The 23,129-nt window shown below is 57.7% G+C and overlaps 9 protein-coding genes across 9 annotated transcripts; 5 read left to right on the forward strand and 4 right to left on the reverse strand.

Moving 5' to 3' along the window:
• Positions 1 to 1,848: 1,848 nt before the first annotated feature.
• On the reverse strand, positions 1,849 to 4,821 carry DCS_07002 (RSC complex subunit Rsc9; the record flags this gene model as incomplete). The annotated part of the gene is made up of 3 exons (XM_040804289.1): positions 1,849 to 1,917; positions 1,977 to 3,823; positions 3,885 to 4,821. 3 exons carry the CDS (start codon positions 4,819 to 4,821, stop codon positions 1,849 to 1,851), a joined length of 2,853 nt encoding a protein of 950 aa, XP_040654393.1.
• Positions 4,822 to 5,444: 623 nt separating this feature from the next.
• Positions 5,445 to 7,131, forward strand: DCS_07003 (uncharacterized protein; the record flags this gene model as incomplete). The annotated part of the gene is made up of 2 exons (XM_040804290.1): positions 5,445 to 5,639; positions 5,725 to 7,131. The coding sequence occupies 2 exons, from the start codon at positions 5,445 to 5,447 to the stop codon at positions 7,129 to 7,131; spliced, it is 1,602 nt and encodes a 533-aa protein (XP_040654394.1).
• A 472-nt stretch (positions 7,132 to 7,603) lies between these two features.
• Positions 7,604 to 8,509, reverse strand: DCS_07004 (putative oxidoreductase - protein; the record flags this gene model as incomplete). Its single annotated transcript, XM_040804291.1, has 1 exon — positions 7,604 to 8,509. The coding sequence occupies one exon, from the start codon at positions 8,507 to 8,509 to the stop codon at positions 7,604 to 7,606; it is 906 nt and encodes a 301-aa protein (XP_040654395.1).
• Positions 8,510 to 9,910: 1,401 nt separating this feature from the next.
• DCS_07005 (uncharacterized protein) lies at positions 9,911 to 12,302 on the forward strand (the record flags this gene model as incomplete). Its single annotated transcript, XM_040804292.1, has 5 exons — positions 9,911 to 10,050; positions 10,132 to 10,786; positions 10,844 to 10,933; positions 10,984 to 11,147; positions 11,201 to 12,302. 5 exons carry the CDS (start codon positions 9,911 to 9,913, stop codon positions 12,300 to 12,302), a joined length of 2,151 nt encoding a protein of 716 aa, XP_040654396.1.
• A 624-nt stretch (positions 12,303 to 12,926) lies between these two features.
• DCS_07006 (uncharacterized protein) lies at positions 12,927 to 14,253 on the reverse strand (the record flags this gene model as incomplete). The annotated part of the gene is made up of 3 exons (XM_040804293.1): positions 12,927 to 12,990; positions 13,049 to 14,132; positions 14,214 to 14,253. 3 exons carry the CDS (start codon positions 14,251 to 14,253, stop codon positions 12,927 to 12,929), a joined length of 1,188 nt encoding a protein of 395 aa, XP_040654397.1.
• Positions 14,254 to 15,310: 1,057 nt separating this feature from the next.
• On the forward strand, positions 15,311 to 15,676 carry DCS_07007 (SNARE protein; the record flags this gene model as incomplete). The annotated part of the gene is made up of 2 exons (XM_040804294.1): positions 15,311 to 15,445; positions 15,518 to 15,676. 2 exons carry the CDS (start codon positions 15,311 to 15,313, stop codon positions 15,674 to 15,676), a joined length of 294 nt encoding a protein of 97 aa, XP_040654398.1.
• A 424-nt stretch (positions 15,677 to 16,100) lies between these two features.
• On the reverse strand, positions 16,101 to 17,881 carry DCS_07008 (stromal membrane-associated protein; the record flags this gene model as incomplete). Its single annotated transcript, XM_040804295.1, has 2 exons — positions 16,101 to 17,683; positions 17,764 to 17,881. The coding sequence occupies 2 exons, from the start codon at positions 17,879 to 17,881 to the stop codon at positions 16,101 to 16,103; spliced, it is 1,701 nt and encodes a 566-aa protein (XP_040654399.1).
• Positions 17,882 to 19,605: 1,724 nt separating this feature from the next.
• Positions 19,606 to 20,317, forward strand: DCS_07009 (uncharacterized protein; the record flags this gene model as incomplete). Its single annotated transcript, XM_040804296.1, has 2 exons — positions 19,606 to 19,843; positions 19,932 to 20,317. The coding sequence occupies 2 exons, from the start codon at positions 19,606 to 19,608 to the stop codon at positions 20,315 to 20,317; spliced, it is 624 nt and encodes a 207-aa protein (XP_040654400.1).
• Positions 20,318 to 21,416: 1,099 nt separating this feature from the next.
• DCS_07010 (3-ketoacyl-CoA thiolase) lies at positions 21,417 to 22,807 on the forward strand (the record flags this gene model as incomplete). Its single annotated transcript, XM_040804297.1, has 3 exons — positions 21,417 to 21,423; positions 21,484 to 21,575; positions 21,647 to 22,807. The coding sequence occupies 3 exons, from the start codon at positions 21,417 to 21,419 to the stop codon at positions 22,805 to 22,807; spliced, it is 1,260 nt and encodes a 419-aa protein (XP_040654401.1).
• Between the last annotated feature and the right edge of the window lie 322 nt (positions 22,808 to 23,129).

Raw genomic sequence — 23,129 nt, forward strand, 5'->3', positions numbered from 1 at the left:
GCGTGCAGAAGCGGCATCGGGTCACCCACCCGAGCGTGCCAACGGCAAATGCCAACCTGTTGAGAGGTCATGTGAACGGCAGAATTTTCACTTCCCAGATATCGTTGGCCCGGGAGGCGAGGGGACCAGGTAATTGCATGCAGGGGCCTTGTCCTTGATTTGATATTGGCTCGACGGTTTCGCCTAACAAGCAGCGGTTGAACAGTGCGACATTGCCCTTTTGCAATCTGTTTCCGCGCAGCGAATCGTTTCGTCCACGAGCGCGTGCTCGTGCCCGTGCCCGTACACGTACACGTTCTATACTTGAAAAAGGATTGGCAACTCTTGGCAAGAGTAAGGGCAGAAGGGCGGGCATACAGGACGAGTACAGTGACGACGAGCAGGCTCAACTCTCGCAGTAGTTCGTTCGTACGCACGGAGAAAATACTAAATGTCATTCATGTACACTCTAGTACCCAAGCACCCGAATGTTCGAAGCACAGCAAGTAGACGCTCATCATGGCAGCTACTAGAATCTTCCACCACCAAGCCTCAATAGGCAGCGGTCGCCCGGAAAAGCGCCACGTTTCGTCAGCGCTTGTGAATTCGGCACTTTTGGGGTGGCCGTCCAAACGGTATCAGTACCTTCATAGTGGGCAAAATTAGCTGGCAGAGTGTTAGTACGTGTTAGTACTGCAGCTGCTGTAACCGACCAACTCGATATTACCTGTAATACTAGCTTGCTGCCGCAACATCCCTCCACCAACGGAGCCAGGCGAGGATGAGTCGCCTTCATCGTCGCCTTCATCGTCGCCTTCGTCGTCGTTGGTCACATGGAGCTGCGTTTTGTCTTTTTTTCTCTACACGAATGACAGCTACGCGGCAGCATTGACTTGGCTGTACGGATGAAGTACCGGATATTTCTCAATGTCAAAGGAAATATTTAATGATAATAGCCAATGTCTCTACTCCCTGCGCGCCTGAGCAGCCCATGTAGGAAGGCACGAGCACCCACCATCACGAATCGCGACAATCCGCCGATCCCCCTCAACGCTCAGCACGTCTTCCCTCAATGTGCCCATCATCCATCCGACCAACGACCGACGAGCAACGACCAACGACCAACGAGACGACCGACCCATCATCCTCTCCAGGCAGTCAAATTGCCATGCTCCACCGGTCAGCCCCCCTGCCTGGACGACCAGTCCAAAGCTCGGGGCTCTCCCCCAACCAGGCGCTCGTTATGCTTTGATGGTGCTTCCTTTACTCGTCCCAAGTAAGTACGACACTGTCCGTTGATGCGAGGCTTTGGCCGAGAAAGGCGGTCAAATGACCTCCGGCAGCATGGGGTGCATATCGTGGGCTCTCACCCCCCTTGCCTCTACATGTAGGCGTCCGCTTGCACGATGGTGCTTGCACGATGGTGCTTGCACGATGGTGCTTGCACGATGGTGCTTGCACGACGCTGCCTGCACTGCGCAATTCGTCAGACGGCGAATCGCTGCTCGTGACGCCTCCGGACCTGCCAGCCCACCCAGTCCCCCCAAAGCATGACAAGTGCGCGCTGAAACCCAAACCGCGCGGCATTTTTCGCCGACGCACATGTTCCAATTCCGACCCCCGTCTCTAATGCAGAATGCTGAACCCATGCAGTACTGTACATCCTCGGAGCTTTCGCAGGATAGCTGTCCCAAAACGCCGCCGCGCTGGTATCATCACGAAAGCCACGACGCGTCGTGCTCGGATGATACACCCCGTATTGCATAACCAATAATGAATTCATGTCCCGTGACACCGTGTCGCGCCTCCTGCTTCGCCGCCCCCCTTCGCCGTCCACCATCCGCCTCGCCAGAGGCCATCCACGACTCGCTAGTCGTCATCCGAGTCGATTTCGGCTTCGACGCGGATGAGATCCAGGAGCGAAGCGATGTACGGACTCTGTGGCACGTTGTCAACGCTTGTCCGCACGAGAGGTCCCGCGTAGGGTCGGTACTTACCAGTGCCTTGTTCTCCGCTAGAATCTCGAAGAGGCGCGCCTGCGTTGGTCGGAACAGTCGCTCGTTCCAACCGCCCCGTTCCGCGTTGCCTTTCTGCTGCTGCTGCATCTTGACCAGCTCTTCCTCCACCTCCGTCTTCACCACGTTGCGCGCCAGGTTTCGCAGCACAAGCACCGCGCTGAGCGGGATCCCGGCCGCCTGCGGCGGAGCGTTGGGGTTACGCTCGTCGCGCGTCGTCATCGTCTCCTCGTACGTCACCGACAAGGTCCTCGCCGGGATCACCCAAGACTTGCCCGGACGCTTAGCCCGCGCGCCTGTGCTGGAGAGCATCGGCATGATGTGCGTGTTGATGTGTCGGCCAAAGTCCAGCAAGCGCATCTTGGTCGGGCGCTCGTGCCGGTTGCACTCGCCCCACGTGCACCGCGTCTCCCTCTCGGCGTTGACGAAATGTCCCTGTTCATTTCGCTTCTCGCCGAGGTGTGACGCCAGGATATGCTCCCACATCTGCTTTGCTGTGAGGAAAAACTGCCCGCATTTTTCGTTCTTCTTCTCCGGGTTCGTCGCCCACAGGCATCGACCGTATTCCGACCCGCCGAGGCTGAGCGGCCGAGGTCGCGGCCGAATGCCGTGGATGATGAACTTTTGCTGCGCCTCGCCGGGCTCGCGTAGCACCTGGGCGTTCGAGTTCTTGTACACCGACGTGCTGTTGCGTATGAAATCCGCCGGCGTGATCATCGATTTGCCGATCGCCTTCAGCGGCCCGACGAAGGCTGACTGGTACGCCTGCCAGGCGGCGAGCTGCGTTACGAATGATTCGTCGTCTTCTTCGAAGAAACTCTTGATCCAGCGATGCACACGCTCCGGCTCCTCCAGCTGGACCATCTCCTGCAAAAGGTCGTCGGGAATGGGGGCGATCTCGTTCCGCGACGCCAGTTTCTGCTCCGGTTGAAGAATGAAATCTCTCTGCACCTTGCGAGCCCCGTGAGCCAAGAGGCGCATGAGGTGGCTCACGAGGTTTTCCGGTACCGTCGCCCGCACCAGCGTTTCCACGTTGGCCACGACGGCCGTGTACTGGTACAGAAAGTCCAGGCAGGCATCGATCAGCTCGTCGTCGTTGAGCAGCAGCCAGTTCGTAATCCGCACCAGCGCCTCCGGCGTTACGTTGGGCAGCTTGTTGGTGGCCTCCAGGTTTACCGATATGCGTCCCAGCGCCCGGAGGGCCGTGAGGATGGTTCCGCGGTCATCCGATACCAGCTGGCCGAGCAACGTCTTGTAGAGAGGGTCGTCGGCACCCAATACCATGAATGGCGTCAGCTGCTCTGCTATGTCGAGCGCCATGTGCTTGATTTCGACAAGGGAGTCCTTGTTCGGCAGATGCATGACGATGCAGATGAGATCGAGCAACGGGCAGAAGCTGCACATGTTATGCGCATTCTCCGCCAGCGTGACCATGTTTCGAATCGTCAACATCGCCTCGGATATCAGCACTAGCTTGTCGGCGTGGTCCGCCGGCTGCAACACGTCGGGTACGTCTTTTTCCACGAGGTCCTGGATCCGCTCCAAGATGTCGGGCGTGCCGTTGTTGCCATCCAGGCAACCAATGTCCCCCGGGCAGTCGCCTTCGACCCAAGACATTGTCCAGTGAACATGGTAGTAGAGATTTCCGATCTCGAGCGCCTTCTCCACGAGGCTTTCGGCAAGGCCCGGGAAGGCGTCGAATCGGAACTTGTCGCCGCGCTCGAAGGAAATCTTGACGAGGTGATTCAGGGCGAAGGCCTGCTCGGCGGGCAGGCCGGACCGGAGGGCGTTCAAACATCGCGTGTAGATGTTGGGCCCGTCAAAGCCAGCTGCGGAAAAAGTTAGCATGCGCCGTGTCACCCGAGACTCGTCGATATCGAGGGCACCTACTGCCTGGAAGCATCGGCTGTCGGCTGGAAGCATCGGCGGCGGCTTGTCGATGCGGCAATCGTGGTCTCTGAAATTCCGTCGGAGCGTTGCTCGGAGTGGCCACCGGCCTCAGCTGCAGCGGCTTGATGTGCTTGGGCTGGTACGAAAGGACCATGGGCGACGTGTTCTCGCCGTTGGGCGGATGGTGAACGATGGACGGCCCTCGTGATGGCGTCGCCCCGTGGTGCATCGGCTGCATGGCTGTATGCTGTGAAGTCGTTTGGTTATGGTTATGATTTGCCGCCGGAGAAGCTGTGTTTTGCGTCGTGTGCTGGCTCGAAGCATTCCTAGTCTGACGACTTGGGCCCGTGTCAGGTTGGAAGATGACCCGTTGCGGAGGGGCCTCGCGAAGGCCTCTCGAAGCTCGTGCGCTGGAGACGGTGGTAGTTTCCGGAGGAACCGGCTGATCGCGCGTGGGGGTACCGTCGTCGCCTGAGGCTGCAGAGTCTGTCGGGTTGACGTTGCTTTCCCGTTTAATGCGGAAGTTGTCGAGCGTGCGGGTGAGGAGATTGGCGCCCTTTGCCGTCACGTCTTCCAGAATTTCCTTTGGCGGCGGCTCCTTGCCGTGAATGGTGCTGATCTCAAACGCTGCGAGGTTCTTGTAGAATTTTTCCTTCAGCGAAAAGGCCGTCGACGCCTCGTTGTTGGAGAACAGGCCGAGCTCAGCAGCCATGCGTCGCCAGGCCAACTTCTCCTCCGACACCTTGTCATAGCCGCCACAGGCAATGATGTGATTGAAGACCTTGAAAAGATCGAGGTGAATCATGCCGACCTTGGGCTCAGGATCCAGCGTCGTGCCGCGCTTCGCATGGTATTCTCGGAGCCGGGTCATGAAGTCTTCGTACTCGGCCGTGCGATCGATGGTGTGCATCTGCACCTCCTGTGGTGTGGACGTCATCTTCGGGATTTGTGGAGCAGCCCGCGGTTGAATGGTCTTGAGTACCCTGATTCGAGGGCGATGCGTTTAGAACAGATGCTTCCGTCTGTTTGCGCGTCGTCGCACAATGCGCACTGATCGTCGCGTCGAGCAGCGCCCGTCCCGACCACAAGTTCAGCGCCTCAAACTGAAACACGCCGTTGCGATGAGGTTCCGTCGCTTTCTTTCGCCTGCGAGGTGAAGACGATCGATTGGTTGGCTGCAGTATCGCCCTGGGCTGGGACAGTTGAGACTTGGATTTGGACTTCAAATGCCCTCCTCAATGGCGCGCGATCCAACCGTGACGAAAATGGAGCGAGCTTTGACAGATCTAATCTCCACGTGACCACCCCACAGCCCAATCGGTTTTGTTCCTCCACTCCTCTCTCCCCCTCCACTATAATACTGTACTTAGTGCTACTTGTACGGGTACTAGTATTGTCAATGACAAGAAGCCTCTCAACTTCTTTGATACTCGCAACGTGCTTGTCGAGCCGGATCTGTGCACATGCTACATCTGTGCACTTGCTACATTCCATTTCATTTCTAGTGTTGGGGGCAGTGAGTATCGCGAAACTCTGGCCCTGTCCGCCTCGCGTCCTCCTATGGCTACGCCCACACCGACGCCAGTCTCCCAATGTGCCCTCCATCAACTGGAAGTCCAGGACGGTGTCCAGGCGAAGACGTACAAGTCAAGTCAATTTTCAACGGCGCTGACATTGACTATTGAGGCTCAGCAGTCTGAAAACTCAATCCGTGACGACTTGATGCTTCTAATTCACTCTGGATCCCGTAGACTGGTATGTATGTAAGGGTCGGTGATGGTCGAGGCATCACCCTAACCGCGTGCCGCAGCTATCCATCAGACTTTCGGACCTGTTACAGTCTCCAAGTGGAACAGTATGCGTCGAAAAGCTGTCACAAAAGTTGGAGATTCGGGTTCCGGCTCAGCAGCACGAGGTAAAGGTCTGGTTCGTTGAGAGTAGAGACTTCAACTTGAGCGTGTGTATTCTGAAAAAATCTGGGTTCTCTGTCCAAGATGATACTTCTCCGGCAGCATCAAGGGCCCCGACAAGCTCTTTTCAGCAGCCCTTACCATATTGGAGTCATGAAACAGGTCTCGGCGCTCGGCTCTCATCTATCACTCCGACGTCGAATGCCGGCACAAGCCATGGCACTGCTCGTTTCTTGCTCAGCTCACTGCGCAACTCTACACAGCCAGCGCCCGCCGCACAGCAAACTGGTCTTCCTCCCGAATTTCCTCATGGAAGAACGCATGAAGCATTTACCAATGGGCTCTACCTGGCCGATGACAGCCAAACGGATCCATCTCGGCGTACGACATCATCATCCGAGCAAGCTGGGCAACTCTTCAACCCCTACACAATATTCAGCAATCCGCATGGCAGCGGATCGTACCGACCTCGAGTGAGCTCTCCATTACGCAATTGGGTTATTCCAGATGTTTCACAGCTGCACCCGGCGTGCAACGACAGCAGGGACATGAAACGGTTTACGCAGAATCAACCGTCCGAATTGCCGACCACTCCTCGCTCCTTGTCTTGCGCCACTACAGCGTCTCAGCGCGAGGAAGGCGTCCCGTTTCTTGCTTCAGGAGCGCCCACCTGTCACATCGTGGGTGAGAATCCTCCAGGGAACGTGCTGCCGCAGGGTCATGTTCCGTTGCAGCAAAGGTCCACTGAGTCATCTGAGAGTCGTTCGGATACGTTACCGCAACGTCGACGCCTTCCATTCACACAGCGCCAGGCGCACACAGTGAAGGGAAAGCTTGATCAAAGCGTGAACGAGAAGGAAAACGGTCCATCATCTGCAACGAAAGGGCCAGAGAGGCGGCGAGGGAATCTCCAATGGCAGAATAGTGACCAAGACCCAGTCAGGACCAGGAATTCGGAAAAGGTAGGGCTGCCACCCAGGAAGACTCGGAGGTCATCATTTACCCCTACCCTCGATGGCCACGGCCATGGCGCGAGTCAAGTTGAGCTTGTGCCATTTCGCCAACCGCCCGGTTCAAACAACACGTCGTGGTCGCCTCCAGATGCTACCGTGATCGTCACAGATGCCAATATCGTGCGTCAACTTTCAGACGTTACATCGGCACTTCTTGACCAGTACGAGTCGGACGTATCTAGAGGATGCCACAGGGAAATCTGCGCCGCATTTTACTTGGACCGTTTGCAAACCTCGCGCAGGAACGTTTGGTACTCGTATCTCATGAGCACACGTCCTCTGGGGCAAGGACGAGTGGCTGACCGGCTTGATCTCAGCAATTAATTGAAGCTGACACATGTATGCCAATGCAAAAATCGCAGTTTGCATTCTGTGCACGGAAGTCAATCTGCAAACTAGAGAGGAGTCCCATCATCAACTTGAACCTTGGCATCCAGTATTCCCACTCGGCTCTAGACCATTCCACCCGGTCACCGGCTGTGGCCACCGCTATCCACAGCTTCTTTCTTGAGAGACATGGCGAGGGAGCTGTCCACAGTTCCGATTGATCGCAGCGGTTTCGATTGGGTCAAGTTCATGCTAATGAGATGAGGAACCGACAAAGTGCATGCCAGATGTACATTCATTCCCATGTCAAGGGCGCCCCCGTTTCTCAGAGGAAGGCTCAGGGCATACAACGCAACATCACGAGCAGCGCCACTTGTAATAAATCAAATAGAACTGCGGTATTCATTAAGTGGATTTGTACTAGATTCTGATCTGGTCACCGCAACTGCCCGTACTATTGAATTATTATTCATGCTTTGACAACCCTCCTCAGGATATCGGTGATATCCGCCTCCGTCCTGCCTTTGAGGCCCAGCAATGCATTGTCCGTTTTCTTGAAGACGTTGCCATAGGCTGGGTCGAAAATGGCACGGTAGATGTATGGAACCATAGTTTCTTCATCGAACAGCTTCTGGGCCAGCCTCTCATCCGAACGTTTGGTGACGGCATCGAGAGTATTTGCTTGCGGCTGCCAGGGCTTGTTGGGAGCAACTTGTTTGGCCAAAGTCAAGAGCTGGTTCTGAGTAACCTGGAGGTCCTCGACGTATACGGCACGGTTCTTGGTCTCGTTTGGGTGCAGCAGGATTCCTACGACGGCATCACCGACGGTGGAAAGCGTGGAGGTGCTAAAGGGGGCGTCGCCGCCGTCGAAGATGGTTGGCTTATACTCGGAAGTATCGAGAATGAAGCCCTTCTCGAGTCCCCAGTCCAAAAATGCGCCGTTGCTGACGAGGGTGTAGGTTAGGGATGTCGACTTGGCCTTCTCGGCGAGGTAGTCGGCCACGGCAACCTTGGAGGCGAAGACGGGCAACTTCCTGGTCAGCGCGTTCTCGAGGTCGGAGCCAAACTCGGAGGGGATGAATCGCTGAACGCCGGCCTCGATGGACGCGTCAATCAGCTGATTCTGGAGACTGAGAGCGGGAAAGCCGACCGGGGCGACGACGGCATCCTGGCCGGCGAGAGCGGCCTTGAGCGAAGCGACTGATTCAAAGTCCACGTCGACAACGTTGATCCCGGCGCCGTAGGTGGACTTGGACCCATTTCTCCGAAGGACTTTGATGTTGAACTTGTTCGATTCGATGAGCTTATTGAGGATGACGGTGCCCAAGCTGCCGGCAGCCCCTGCGACGGCGACGTTCTTGATGGAGCCGGACATGACGGTCAGGAGGCGGACTGACGGTATGGATGAGTTTTCAGGGGAGAATTTGAGGCGAGAATCCGAGGCGAGGATTTAAGGAGAGGGATCGTAGAAGGTTTGCAAAGGATCTCCTTGAGCTGAGTTTCTACAATGATGCAGGCAGGGTTTCAAGGGTTTGGCTTGGACTGGTCGACAAGGAGCAATGGAGAACTGTCACTGAAAGCAAGTGTTGGAAGAGTGGACTGATGGATAATTTCAACAGACTCGTCGGCAATCTATCTCTCTATATATAGTTGAAACGGGTAAAGAAACGTGCGCACGCAACTCACAGAAAAAGCATCGTCATTGAAGGCTGTGGCGTATGTTGCTGACTGAAATGTTGTTTAGGAACCTTGTTAATACAAGGAGTCGGCATCGTCGTAAGTACTTACTTACAGTGCACATATACTCTGTACTGCAAGTACTTACAGTAAGTACAACTATTACTGTGCTGTACAGTAAGCAACCGCCTATGATGGTGGAGAGTGGAGTGGAAGAGTGCGCGAATGGATGACGTATGTCCTTCAACTGGTGGGGCGCGCGAGACGTGATTCGAATTTCTGGAACGCACTCCCGGAACGCGGTTTCCGAGAACCGTGGGATAAGCGAGCCCCGGTATTTCCGAGTGGGATATCCGAGTGGATTACCGAGCGGGATGGCCGACGTATCTCGCCTTTCAACATCATCGATCCACTCTCCATTAGTCAAGCTTCACCAGAGCTCACCTTCGTCCTCGCCGACTTAAACGGCTACGATACCCGCGCCTCCTCTATCCCACCGGCTCGATGGCCTCCGACGCTGTACAACAAGCTGCTGTCCCTAGCCGCTCGATCTTGTGGCTTCCGAAATATCCGCGCCACCTTGTGATGATTGATTGATTATTGACCGATTTTGTTGCTCTAGCTTTCAGCCAAGCTTGACCTTTGCCTTTCGCCCTTGCTTTTGCTTCTTTCGTCGGACTTGTATGCTTACATGTAAGTCGACAGAAACGAGCACAGTCTTCCCATCCGTCCCTGCGAACAGTGTCCTTTCGTGTCTCGTCCATCCCACATCACTCCTATTCATCAATCCTCCGCATGCCGGTGCAAGCCAATCAACAACCGCTTTCCACCTCCTCCTGCTCGTCCCTCCACCGCTGTTGCTCCTCCTCCTAGCTTTCCCTCCCCCACGGGCCTCGGGAGTTGGATGGAGGATTCCACTTGGCGTACGGCCGTTGGGGCGGGAGCCGGGAGGCGGACGGTCCCTGCCATGGCATGCCACGGCGTGCCGTGCGACCATTTCGTCGATCCTTGCTGACTCTATCTGCCGAAAGCCAAGCCCAAGCATTCGGTACGTGCACAGGCACTCTCGAACATCGCGGGGTACGGAGAAGCAGGCGATATGGGCTCTAGGTCCCAGGACCGCCACGTTTGCCACTGCGGGAAGAGTTTCCTCCGGAAGGAACACCTGCGTCGCCATCAGGCCACCCACGGCGGTCCGGCCTTCAGCTGCCTCGTTTGCGGCCGCTCCTTCAGCCGCAGGTGAGTGATGGCCATCGCAGCGCTCCATCGGTCGAAGTGTCCGTCCCCTTGACCTGACGATCCCCTGTCCTCCTCCCGCAGCGATCTGCTCCGTCGCCACGCCGGCATCCACGGAGCGGCAGCCGCAGTCCCGGACTCGCGAAGAGGACGAGCCTGCGATACCTGCCATGCCAACAAAACAAAGTGCGATGGGGGCAAGCAATGTTCGCTCTGCACCAAGAGGGGCGTCATGTGCACCTACGGCCGGCGGGACGAAAACGCGGCCGACAGAGTGCGCAGGGCCTCGCCCAGTTCGCAAGACTCGCTCGCGGAGCGGGTATCCCCTCCGTCCGTCGAACCCGAGCGGCTGGCTCTCCCCACCTCGCTGCTCGTCAACAACGGTGCCGTCGAGTTGAGAAGCCACGGCACCAACGAAGCCGAAGGCTTCACAACAAAGACGGCCCTGCAGGCCATCCTCAGGGCCGTGGCATCTCAGTCGAGAAAATCGCCCAACAATCCGTCATCGCCCTGCGCCGTTCCCAAATCGTGGCTCTCCGCCTGTGTCGAGTCCTTCCTCGGTGCCTTTCACGACCGCTGGCCACTTCTCCATGCTCCGTCGGTGGATGAGACGAATGATAGCGTCGCCGAAATTGCCTCCATCGTCATGATCACCTCCTGGCTCCACTACGACTGCAGCCTGAGAGAGCACGTCATCGAGATTCACGATGTGCTCGTCGAGAAATGCTTTCATGATCTGGTACGCCTTCGCACGAAGCAGCCATTGTTGGCGTCGCCTCGTTGCTGACGGCGGTAGGCCAACGACACGTACGACTTGAACCACCCTTGGCCTCTCGGGACCTACCAGGTCGCCCTCTTGAACATCATCTTCGCATTCGAGACGGGGGTTCGTCTCGCCTGCCCCATTCGACGAGACCTCCGCTGACATGCCGGCAGAGAGATAGCTGTATCAAGCGGGCGCGAAGGCTTCTCAGCCTTCTCATCGCCGCGTTGCGCCAGAACAACTGCTTCAACGCCGAGGCCCAAGAGCGGGAGAAGGAGACTCACTACCCTGGAGACTTTGTTCCTTGGGTCTTCACCACCTTTGAGCAGTGGAAGAGGTAGCTAGGCTCCTTGTGCCGACCCCGGCTCGGCAGGGCTAATGCTGTCGCAGGCTGGCCGTGTGCACGCTGCAAATCGACGTCTATCTGTCGCTGTTCTGCAACCAGCCACCGCTGCTCAGACGCGAGGATCTCGACCTCGGCTTGACGTCCACGTTTGCCATGTGGAACTCGTACGGCCTGCATATCTTCTTTCCCCGTCACCGAGGCGAGCCCTGGCAGCGGGGGGCCTACAAAATGTCCTGTCTAAGCATCGCCTCGCAGCAGCAACAAACGGCGGGCATCTTGGTCGAAGATGTTCAGACCTGCCTTCTGGGAACGTGGAACGACATTTGGCTGCTTCAGCAACTACGGCGCCATCAAGATGAGACGGCGGCTCTCAAGGCCGATGCTATTTCTCGAGAGCTGAGGCTCTGCAAGCACCAACTAGATACGATAGAGGACGCCATCGAGAGGCCGAAGCTGCATGGCCAATATCCCGACTTCCTCCTCCGAGCCTACTCGGGCAAGGGGCTGCCGTCAGAGCCTAAATGGAGACAACGAGTCTTGGAACGGCTCTATTCCTGCATCTTCACCGCGAGGATGCTTCATCACCTCCTGAGCATCCATCTTCTCGCCGATGTCCAGGCTATTCGCGACGTTGCCCAAATCTCGCCCTGGACGGAGGCGGAGGCGGGCACAGCCTCGCCCACATGGCAGCGCAAGGCCATGCAGGTCCAGGAATGGGCCATGTCCGCCGACAGCCGAGCGGCAATCCTCCAGGCCATGTACGTCTGGAGGACGTACCAAGAAGCCGCGCCAGGCCTCGATAGGCGACGGGAGCCCATCGATCCCATCGCCTACGCCGCCCTCTCGGCGGCGGCGACGGTGCTTTGGGCATGGACCATGAATGCCGTGGACGCGTGCATATGCGCCCCCGAGCTCACCAAGGTGGACATTGGCACCCGGCCTCTCAACGTCGGGATGAGCCCCGAAGTGGACGACTGGGTTCTACAGGGAGGCAGCAGCGTCATACTTCACGGGATGCCCGTTTGCAAATGCAACGCGGGAACCTGGCTGACGCGTTTTGCCGAGGGTCTGGCCAGAGGTGGTCAGAGGTGGGAGACGGGGAGCATCATCGCGAACGTGTGTTTGTCCAAACTTGCATTTACATAGGCCCTCGGGCGCGGGCGCCATCAGATCGCGTTACATGGGCGTTAGGGAATTGGCCTCATTTGGGAGCATTGGACCGCTGACCCCGGCTGTACACGAGTTGAATGGCATTTGGCAGACTTTGTATATGACTGATACCCCAGATTTGCAGTTGATAGGTAGCCATTTCAAAATATGCTATCTGCTGGACAGTTGCGATTGAATTGAACCTACAACGTGGACATAAAAAGGCGGGCGAATGGGCATTCGTGAGCAAATCCTATGCTCACTTCGCATTGGAACAGGGAAGCCCTGGAGAAAAATATTCAACTTCGCCATGAACACCTCGCAAAGTCCTTTTTTGTATATATAAAAAAAGTCATGAGACGTCGGAATCGGATCCAAGGGGGCGGGCAGTCACCACCACGAATTAGCGGTGGATGCTAGATTCGATAACTCGTCCATCTGTCAGATATCGAGATGGTAGAAAAGGAGCCGAGTCGAGAAAAAGATCAGATAGAGAGGACCTGGCAGTGCATATTTGCGGCGAATGCGAAAAAGTAGATCGAAATGCAATGCGTTTCCCGGATGGCAAGTCAAGGCAAATCGCGCAAGGGACGGAGGGTTACTGTCAGCAGCCGACAGCCTTCACTCCTTCATCTTGACGTAGTTGCTGGGGAATATCCCGTGTTTTGTTCCTAGCATTCCCGTCCTGAGGCTCATCAGTACAGGCTCAGCTTTGGAGAAACGGGGTCATGGAACATGCTTACCACCAGTCGTTGTCGCTGTTCGTCTTCTTCAGCACGGTGATGATATCCCCCTTCTTGAAACCTAGGTCACCAGGTTGATCGGCGTCAAAGTCATAAAGCGCCACCGCCTCGTTCTTGTTCGGTGCCTGTTTCGCCGCAAAGTTAGGCTTGGGCGCAACGGGACGGCCAGGGGCAACCTTCTTCCCGGCAGGAGAATTGCTGGCGCTTCCTCCGTTGGCGCCAAGGGTGCTTGAGCGCGACCGCGCGGCAATGGCGGAATTCTGGCGGTCGTAGCCGTCGTTCTGCCATGTGCTCGAGCGTTTCGGCGGCTCAAAGTCGGCGCTCGTGCCAGTGCCGGGACGATCCTGCTGGCCATTCTCGCCGTATGCGCTTCCTTGGCGGCCCTTCCAAACAACGTCGTCGTGCTCACTGGCATAGACTGGAGTGTCATTGTACATGGAGTCTCTCTTCGCCGGGGCGCTTCTCCCGCCACTGAATTCCTTCGAGTTGAGGACGGACATGAGAGAATAGGCCTCAGGTGGTGAGCGGACGGTGCCGGTCAGGATTTGCTGGGCAGTGTACCGGGTGCCATACAGTTGCTCGTTGGCGTCCCGACGTTCGATGATGGCCGATCCTTCGAGCGAGACGCCGGCAAACAAACCCTTCGTCTTCGAGTAGCTGAAGATGCCGGCGACACTCTTGAGCGAGGCTGCACCGGCGGCTTCGGCGTTGCGCCCGACCGGCCCGGCCGCGAGCGACACGTTGCCTCCGAGAGTCAAGGACCCAGCCTGGGCAAAGGTCTTGACGGCGCTCGTGTCGTTGAGGACGAAGACGAAATCGGCCAGCTCGAAGCCGATCTGGCCACCGAAGCCGGCACCGCCGAGACCGATGGCGCTCGGGGCGCTCCAGGACCCATCAGGCAATCGCGCAACGACGATTCCGCTGCCGATTCGACCGCTGCCGAGGAAACCAGCTTTGAGGATGGTGATGACGGCGAGTCCCTTGGCGTTGGAGAGGATCGACGGCGGGATCACCTTGTCGGGACCGAAGGACTGTCGCGGGTTGACAAAGGAAGCGAGGATCTTGCCGCATTTTTTGCATTCCGCTGCGAAAGGTGAGCAAAGGACGAAGAATTATATCATGCCGAGTGGGCAGCAGGAAATGAGAGAGGGGCACTGCAACATACACTTGACCGATGACGTCGGGAGGGGGTTGTGGAGGCCCATGGCGGCAGGGTACCGGGTACCGATCACCCAATATCACAGGGCCTTAAGCAGTTGTCGATAGTCGAAGGAAGAGGTTGACAAGGGACGAGGGCCAAGGCTGGCAAATGCGTTGTCTTTGCGGGAAATCGTCTCGTTGTTGGGATGGACTCGAGTGATCAGCAATCCCAGCCGCACCTTCGATGCAAGTGCGGGGTCGAGGCAGAACCAAGGTCGGTGATCGATGTCTTGGTGAGTCTTGAGGACGACCAAGATTGGGGCCGATGAATTGCTGAAGTGGGTGAGGAGGTTGTGGTGATGGTTTAGTTTCGACGTGCGCGCCGGCTGATCGAACGGAAGCTGGAGGCTAAGTCAGTCAACCGTCACCCAGCCCTGTTATGAAGGTCATCAGCCTCCAGGTACTGTATATCGCTCGTTACAGTGCACAAGCGCTGTATGCTGACTGTGCTAGTTCCGAGTATTATGTATTACTCCGTACTCAGATTCGTACCCAAGTTCTCCGTATAAGTACCTAAGTACTTTTGGTACATGCAATACGGAGTACAACTGAGTACTTACATGCAAGTACTGTACAAAAGTACGGAACACTCCGCACTTGCTGTAATTATGCTTGTACTGTAGCTGGCCAACGTGACTCAGCCACGCAAAATGCGGAGCTTCTGTGGCGGTGCACAGCTTCCACCCACCAAGCACAAAAGCAAGGAGTTAGGAGTTCAGTCCAGGCCAGGCCGGTCCTAGCGTCATCGGCATCTTAAGCTCGCCGTCGTCGTTTCGACAACCGACGGACTCAATCCCTGCCTTGCCAAACCCCCCCCTGAACGCTCGTCCGCGACATCCCTACTTGCTTCAACCCCATCGCGCGACTGCAGCCCTCCGATCCGCAGGCTCGCCAACAGACCATTGCCCCGTATCTGATGGGGCACGCGACGCACGCTCGACTCTCCATCCTCGCGACGCTGCACGAGGACATCTCCTTGACGAAGGAAAAGGCCTGATCCTTGATCCCCAGCATTGTCCTTTCCTCACGCAACCAACCGAACACATTGATTGACCCCTCACCATGTCGGAAGCCTACGAGCGCGAGCGTCAGAACAATGACCGGCTGGACGAGCTCTCCGCCAAGGTCTCGGCGCTGCGAGGCGTCACCATGGACATTTACGACAACGCTCGCGCCCAAGACGTCATCGACAACACCGTACGTCCTTCCCTTGGCCTCTCTTGTCCTATCCTATCCTCCGGGCTCGCATGCTAACGCGTCTCCGCCAAGTCCGAGACCTTCTCCGCCATGGCTTCGCAGATGAAAGGCTCCGCCACTCGCCTTACCCGCATGGCCGCGTCAGGCAACAAGGTCGCCATCCTCAAGCTCTCGGGCATCATCATCGGCATATTCATCGTGCTCTTCTACGTCCTTAAGCTTTTTCTCTGAACCGTTGCCCGTCGTCGTCGTGGCACCGGCAGACGTTGGGTTCCATCATTCAACGGGTAGCAAGGCGGTCATCACGGTGATGCTACGGCTGGGCATGCAAGTGTTCTTGGCCCGACTCCATGTCTGGCTAGACAAAGGAGACATCGGTACGGATGGCTGGCAGGGCTCAAATACCCTTGGCATTTGTTTGGCGTTAGTAACTGGATGGGCTTGTCGTCAATTTGAATCGTGCGGTACCATCGTTTCCATTCATGTCGTCGAGGAGAGGATCCCTTCACAATGACGCAGCCTTCCGCCCCTTATTTGCATTCTAACTGGATTCCAACATGCCAAACGCCCATGTCATGATGCACTCCATCCACTGGTCCGTGTTCAAAGAATGAATGCGCATGCCGTTGCCGCATGCCGTTGCCGCATCGGCCCTCTACTGCCAGACGTTGGAGAAGAGGTCCTCATCCCCTCCAAATCCTGCAGACCCCTTGGCCGCCGGCGGGTTGCCTGTGTTGGAAGGAGCCGAACCGGCGGCCCAACCGCCAAACTCCTCGTCCGCGGACACCTTGGGCGCCGCGTTGAAGCCGCCGCCAGACCCGGGAACGATAGGCGTGCTGGCAAAAGACCCCCCACTTCCCCAGCCCATGCTGTCCGAAGCGCTGGTACGCTTGGTCGGCTCGGGGTTCTTCGCCGTCGTTGCGTTACTTGTCTCCGGACTGCCCCACTCGTTGGCGCCCCAGGCGTCCATGCCGGAGATGCCACCGCCTGAAAGTACGTTCGAGCTGGCCGCGGCGGCCGCCGGGTGTGCGACGGGCTTCTGCTGGTGGCTCGATAGGTTAAACGCCGAGTTGGTCGAAGGAACAGCGTTGACCGGGGGCGGTGCCGACGTCTGCGCGACGGGAGCGGACAGGTCGAACAAGTCGCCCATGGCGGACGACGGCTGCCCAGGCTTGGGTGGCACCGCCGGCTGTTGTGAGGGCGGAGGGGAAGAGAACGAGCTGAAGCCGGCAAGGCCGGAGTTCGACGGCTTCTGCTGGTGCGATGCCGCTGGCGGCGGAGCTGGCTTCGAGTCGAAGAAGCCGCCTCCGGCCAGGCCGCCAAAGGTGCTGTTGCTCGACGTCATCGGCGTGGACCTGCTGCTCGAGGAATGGCCACCAAGGCTCGCAAAAGGGTCTGGCGCGGCCGCGAGGGTGCTCGACCCAGACATGCTCAGATTGCCAAAGGCATCGTTGAAGCCGCCGACGGAGCCTCGCGGCTGCTGGTTCAGCGTCGGCGACGCCAAGCCACCCATCGACGACTGCTGAGGCAACACCTGCTGCGTATGAGGCTGTGACTTGGGCACGGAAGCGTACAGGGACAGGATGGACTGCTTCAGGTCAGGCCGGGACTGTCCCGTGGGAAAGGCGCCTCCAGGGGTGCTCGACGGCCGCGGAGGAGCCGACACCCCCCCCAGGAGGTCCAGGCCGAGCAACGAATCCTTCGGGTTGGTCGTCTTCGGCGCCGCAGCTTCGGCCTTGGGCGGAATCCTGGGTGCAAGGCCTGCGATGCCTGACTGGGAGGAGACGCCGTCGCTTCCGCCAATCAGGTCACCCTCGGGCGCAGGCATGCTTGCGGGAGCGCTTGACTGTCCAATCGATGCCTTCCGAATCGACTCCTTCCTCTCTATCACTTGCTTCTCCTTGACCAGGCTGAGCGGCACGTCGTCATCGCCTTCCGCGTCCAGCGTGGACGGGTCAGGAATCGGCCCGTCCATGACCCAACGCTTCAGCTCATATTTCGTTCGGATAAAGTTTTCAATCTTGGCGTCGGACGGCGTGTGGCCGACGGCGAGCTTGGCCTCCCAGTACTTGTTGGCACGGGCATTTCCCCAACTCAGGATGCTCTGGAGCTGCTCGTCGGTCCAGGAGTCGAGGTCGACGGATTTGACCCTGCTGATGTGGGTGCCCATGCCTCGATGGATGCCCGAGCATCGGATGCAGACAAAGACGCCGAGGTTCCAGCTAGCCCATCGCGGATCTGCATTTCAATCACGGCCATGTCAGCGACAGCCTGGGCGGGGAGGGTGGGGAGGGTGATTGTGTACGAGGTGGACGCACGCTTGTTCCTCTTGCAATCGGCGCAGACCTTGTTGGCTTCCAACTTCAGAAGGCTCTTGATCGTTGCCTGGTTTTGCGCTGCCCGCTCGGCCGCTGGGTTTGGTGCCCGTCGAGACATGGTGACCTGCAATGGAAAATGCCGCGATGGATTGGATGCTGTTGTGAGCACGCGTGAGGAGAGTGGGGGAGGGCAATGCCCGAGGACGGTGGAATCGTTTCAGGAGTTGCGTGTTTGGTCTGCGATGAGCTGTCGACGATTGCGTTCCACTGTCACTCGCGGAAGAGAACAAGCAGGCAAATGGCAGACAGGGCTCTCGTGCCGAAGGCCAGTGCAGTAATGCCTACGAGTACTCTATTCCTGTACGAGCACAAGACCGTGTGTGCACCAAGTCAGATGGGAAGAGGGCAGCATTTGATTGGACAGTCAAGGAACCAGCGCCACCATTTGGTGGAACTCGCTCGGCCAGTTGTCCACCGCCGCGTCTCAGATAAATGCTGCAACCTGAGATATTAATTATTATCAGTATTTTGCACGCAAAGGACCAAAAATTCTTGCATTCTCTCTCTGTCAATGTATGCTTCTATTGCTAGACTGCAACGTGAATCATTTCAGGTTTTTTTTATTTCGTGTGAGCAATGGGACGTACCGCCACCGGTGTATCAAATGAAAGTATATCCAGCAGCCACGTTCTCGCAACGGATGGACAATCTGTCACGTGCCTAGCACATTCTAGGTGAAGGCAGCAGCCTTGGCTTTGGCGGGGAAGCCAGTTCGACAAAGCAAGCTGGGCTAGGCCGACAGCCTGCCGTCCGCTAATAATAATTACCCATTCACCAAGGCGGTGGGGGGGGGGGGCCGAGGGGAAGCAGCAAAAAGGATCGTCGGCGCAACAGGCCTTCAACCACACTCGAACTATTGCAAACGATCGAGGGCCAACGGACCAAGCGCATGAAGCAAATCGTTGTGTGTTGAGTCCTATATTCAGCCTCCAAACATCCACAGACTTGAAAGCAAAATTAGCGGCATTCGATCCTTTACCTGCTCTCTTGACGAACGTCACACACAATCCTGATCGTCGCTCTTGACAGCAGAAGGCGCAGTTGTATCGGATCATATTCAACTCTATCCGTGTGCGTCTCGGGCAAAAATCTTGAGCCCATCGCCCTGCCTGAATCTTGTTCTCGGGGTACTCGCTCCCGATCGATATCAAGCATGGCGCTGACAATAACGATGGCGATGAATGATGACGACCGGCGGCGGTGACAACTCACGTCATCTGAAACCGATGACGTGATCCAGCTGAACCCGTCCCTCCCAGGAACACCATATTTCAGCTAATCATTATATGTGGGTGGCTTGCAGTTGAATGGATCTCTCGCACCTAGATGATCCTATTCCGTGTCCGAGGCGTCTGGTGTACCAGGACTGGCGGACTGGAGGAGAACTGCACTGATGCAAGCACTTAATAATACTTGCAGTGCTCTGTTCTTGTACAGTTCATTCCACAGCGCTCGTGCTTCATTGCAGAGCTTGCGTTTGCAGCGCTTGTAGCGGTTTGGTGGCGCATGCAGTCCACTAAACGGGCCCGCCTCCCCGGACACCAGTGCCCCACGCGGTGGTCCTTGGTGGCAACGTGTGGCAGTGCGGGTGGCACAGACCTTGGACACATGACGAAATGGAGCGTTGGCTCGATTTTATCGGCCGTTGGAAACCGGCACGGATTTGTCACCCGCAACGTTGTGATTACTTGCATGTATACAGCCTCACCACGTCCTGAGGCGTACTATAATGGTACTTATAGGCGTCGCAATCACCCCCTGCCACGCGCATAGTCCGCTCCCATGCGATACTCGCCTTTACTATCCACCGCCCTCTGCAGAGTCATTCAACCTCGTCCCTACGTACGGCGCCGGCCGCAAGTCCAGCAGCTAGCGAAACTACGACTGTCTCCACCGAGCTCCATGTCCGGCATTCCCTTCTTGGGTGCGCTTCTCGGCCGTTCATCCTCGTCCAACGCGGCCAGTATGTCGTATCCCGATCAACGTACGAACGACGAGTGGCAGGCTGTCCTTAATAAGGGTACGTAGAAAACCTCGCCACTGCCATGGCCTCCTTGCCTCGTCATGAACGAGCTGTTAGCCTCGCTCACAATCACGCCGGTTTACAGAGCAGTTCCGGATTCTACGAGAAAAAGGCACGGAGCCGGCCGGGTCTGGGAAATTCAACAAGCACTACCCCGACCAGGGAGTTTACACATGCGCCGGGTGCAACGCGCCGCTCTACAAGGCAAACCACAAGTTCCAGTCAGGCTGCGGATGGCCGGCGTACTTTGACAGCATCCCCGGCGCCGTCACGCGGCACGAGGACCGCGCCTTTGGCATGACGAGGACGGAGATTGTCTGCTCCAACTGTGGCGGCCACCTCGGCCACGTCTTCAAGGGCGAGGGCTTCTCGACGCCAACCGACGAACGGCACTGCGTCAACAGCATCAGCTTGAACTTTTCGCCAGACGACAAGATCGTCGAGAGCGGGCCGAAGGAGAGCAAGGCGTAAGCGAATCGACAGAAAAGCCGGCGCAAAAAGCCCATTCCGCCTTGGTTGTGTTCTGTCCTGTGCGGATGCGAGCGTGAAGATGTTGGCACGAACATTGGCTCGAGTCACCTTTGTCAGCAGGCCCTCCCCTGTCATGTACTGTGCATATTCGAAGCGGCATGCTGGCTTGCACCTGCCCTCGAGGATGACGAACGCAAGCAATGGTGGCGAAAGGGATCAGATTGGTTTGCCGGGTCATTCTGATTTATTCTGGTTATTCGGAGGCGCGCGGCCTCGTGACCTGCTGTCGCTTCGAGAATCGAGGCTGACCAATCGACCGCGTATTCCGCCACGACAGAAACGAGGACGTGATTTGCAGGAATAGATGCATCTGTTGCCTTCAGGCATTTCGATTACCGAACAGGAAGATGATGGAAGGAGGATCACATGCACATGTTCAGGTGGACGTGTGACGGTACCTATATTTTGTTGCAGATGTATCTGTGCGGAGTAATAATAGTGAGCACATGTACAAGTACTTCTTGGGTGGTATGTCAGCGACAACAAAGGGCGTACTGCATACGAAGTACGGAGTGCAGAGTTCCAGTATTACAAACCAAATATTTCAAGCTTTATTATTATCGCACAATCCCTCTGGCGGGGGTGATTCGGCACATACCCCGGAGTCGTCGGGTCAGGGGTGGCCATTTCCGGGGTTCGGGCCTGGCCAGCTAGGCATGTGAAAACAGGGGAGACGCTAAAATGCGGCTGGTCGGAAGGTCGACGGGCTCGACATGCCTGCTGCAGCGGCGGCCCCCTCCCCTGCCTCGGTCGAGCCGGGGTGCTGATGTCAGCGGGTCTTCAGTGGGTGCGCTGGCTGCTTGCAGCAGGTCTACGCCGAGGTCCAAGGAACGGCTCCTGCTGGCAACGGCAGAGTAGGCAAGGTGGGCTGGAACGCCGTCCTTAATTCCCTTCCCGACTCCCTCTCGACAACTTACCTTCCACCTTGACCATACCATACCTACCTACGACACCTACAGCCCATCTCGCTACCGTATCCGTTCCCTTGCCATACCGTTTCGCATCGTCTCCATCCCCCAAACTTGCCTTCACCGTCACAATGGGCGGTAGGTCACTTCCCATGTCCGCCGGCCTGGCGAGCATCCGCTAACCGTCCTCTCTCGCAGCCTTTGACAGAATTTCCCAGCTCGGCGGCCAGCTTTCTGGCAACCCGACGGCGGGTGGTCGTGATAAGATCCTCGAGAAGCGTCCCGACGATGTGCGTGCCGAAACACCATGTCCCTCCTTCGTGACGTGAGAGATTGTTGGCCGCTGACGGAATGGTGCCAGGTCGTCGTCACCGCCTGCTGCCGAAGCGCCTTCACCAAGGGCGGCAAGGGCGGCTTCAAGGACACGGCCGCCGCCGACATCATGGCGGGTGTCCTGCAGGCCATCATCGACCGCTCCAAGATCAACCCGGCGCTCGTCGACGACATCTGCGTCGGCACCGTCCTTGCCCCGGGCGGTGGTGCCACCGAGATGCGCGCGGCCACCCTCGTCGCCGGCTTCCCCGAGACGACGGCGGTCCGCACGCTCAACCGCCAGTGCTCGTCGGGCCTGCAGGCCTGCGTCGACGTGGCCAACCAGATCAAGGCGGGCATGATCGACATCGGCATCGGCGCCGGCGTCGAGAGCATGTCTCTCCAGTACGGCCCTTCGGCGGTGACGGAGTTTTCGGACCTCCTCGAGGCCAACGTCGAGGCCGCCAACTGCAAGGTCCCCATGGGTGTCCTGTCCGAGGCCATGGCCAAGGACCTCGGCGTCGCCCGCGCCGACCAGGACGCCTTCGCCGCCTCGTCGTACCAGAAGGCGGTCCGGGCCCAGAAGGAGGGTCTCTTCGACAACGAGATCGTGCCGCTCAAGGTCAAGTTCGAGGACCCCAAGTCCGGCGAGACCAAGGAGATCACGGTTGCCCGGGACGACGGCGTCCGTGACGGCATCACGGCCCAGTCCCTCGCCAAGATCAAGCCGGCCTTTGCCGCCGACGGCAGCATCCACGCCGGCAACGCGAGCCAGATCTCGGACGGTGCCGCCGCCGTCCTGCTCATGAGGCGCTCGACGGCCGAGAAGCTCGGCCAGACCATCATCGGCAAGTACGTCTGCGCCTCCATCGTCGGCGTCAAGCCCCTCCTCATGGGCCAGGGCCCCTGGAAGGCGATCCCCAAGGCCAACGAGCTCGCCGGCATCTCGCGCGACGACGTGGACATTTACGAGATCAACGAGGCCTTTGCCAGCCAGTGCCTGTGGAGCGCCAAGCAGCTCGGCATCTCGCTCGACAAGGTCAACCCCAAGGGCGGCGCCATCGCCTTTGGCCATCCCCTCGGCTGCACCGGCGCCCGGCAGGTGTCGACGCTGCTGTACGAGCTGAAGCGGACGGGGAAGAAGGTGGGCAACACGTCCATGTGCATAGGCACCGGCATGGGCATGAGCGCCGTATGGGTGGCCGAGTAGGGTGGGCCGACGCGAGCTTGGATATCCATCTCCCTGTCCCATGTATGAATAGCAGCAGCAGTCACTTTTCCTTTGTTGTGGAACCAGCCGTCCGATGATGAAATTGATACCTTATCTCATGACTTTCGAGGCACGCTGGTAGACACGCTTGCAGACACGCCTGCAGACACGCTTGGAGCCACAAGTGGTGTCGCACTGAGCGACATCCTCTCCGTCTACGTGTTACCGGGAACGGTCCACGAGCGTGCTTCCACGCGACGGATACAAGCATGCTGACGTGGGGATGACGTGACGCTGAAATTTCCAATGACTATCTGACGTG

The sequence above is a fragment of the Drechmeria coniospora genome, chromosome 03 (genome assembly GCF_001625195.1).
Source record: "Drechmeria coniospora strain ARSEF 6962 chromosome 03, whole genome shotgun sequence".
Classification (NCBI taxonomy): Eukaryota; Fungi; Ascomycota; class Sordariomycetes; order Hypocreales; family Ophiocordycipitaceae; genus Drechmeria; species Drechmeria coniospora.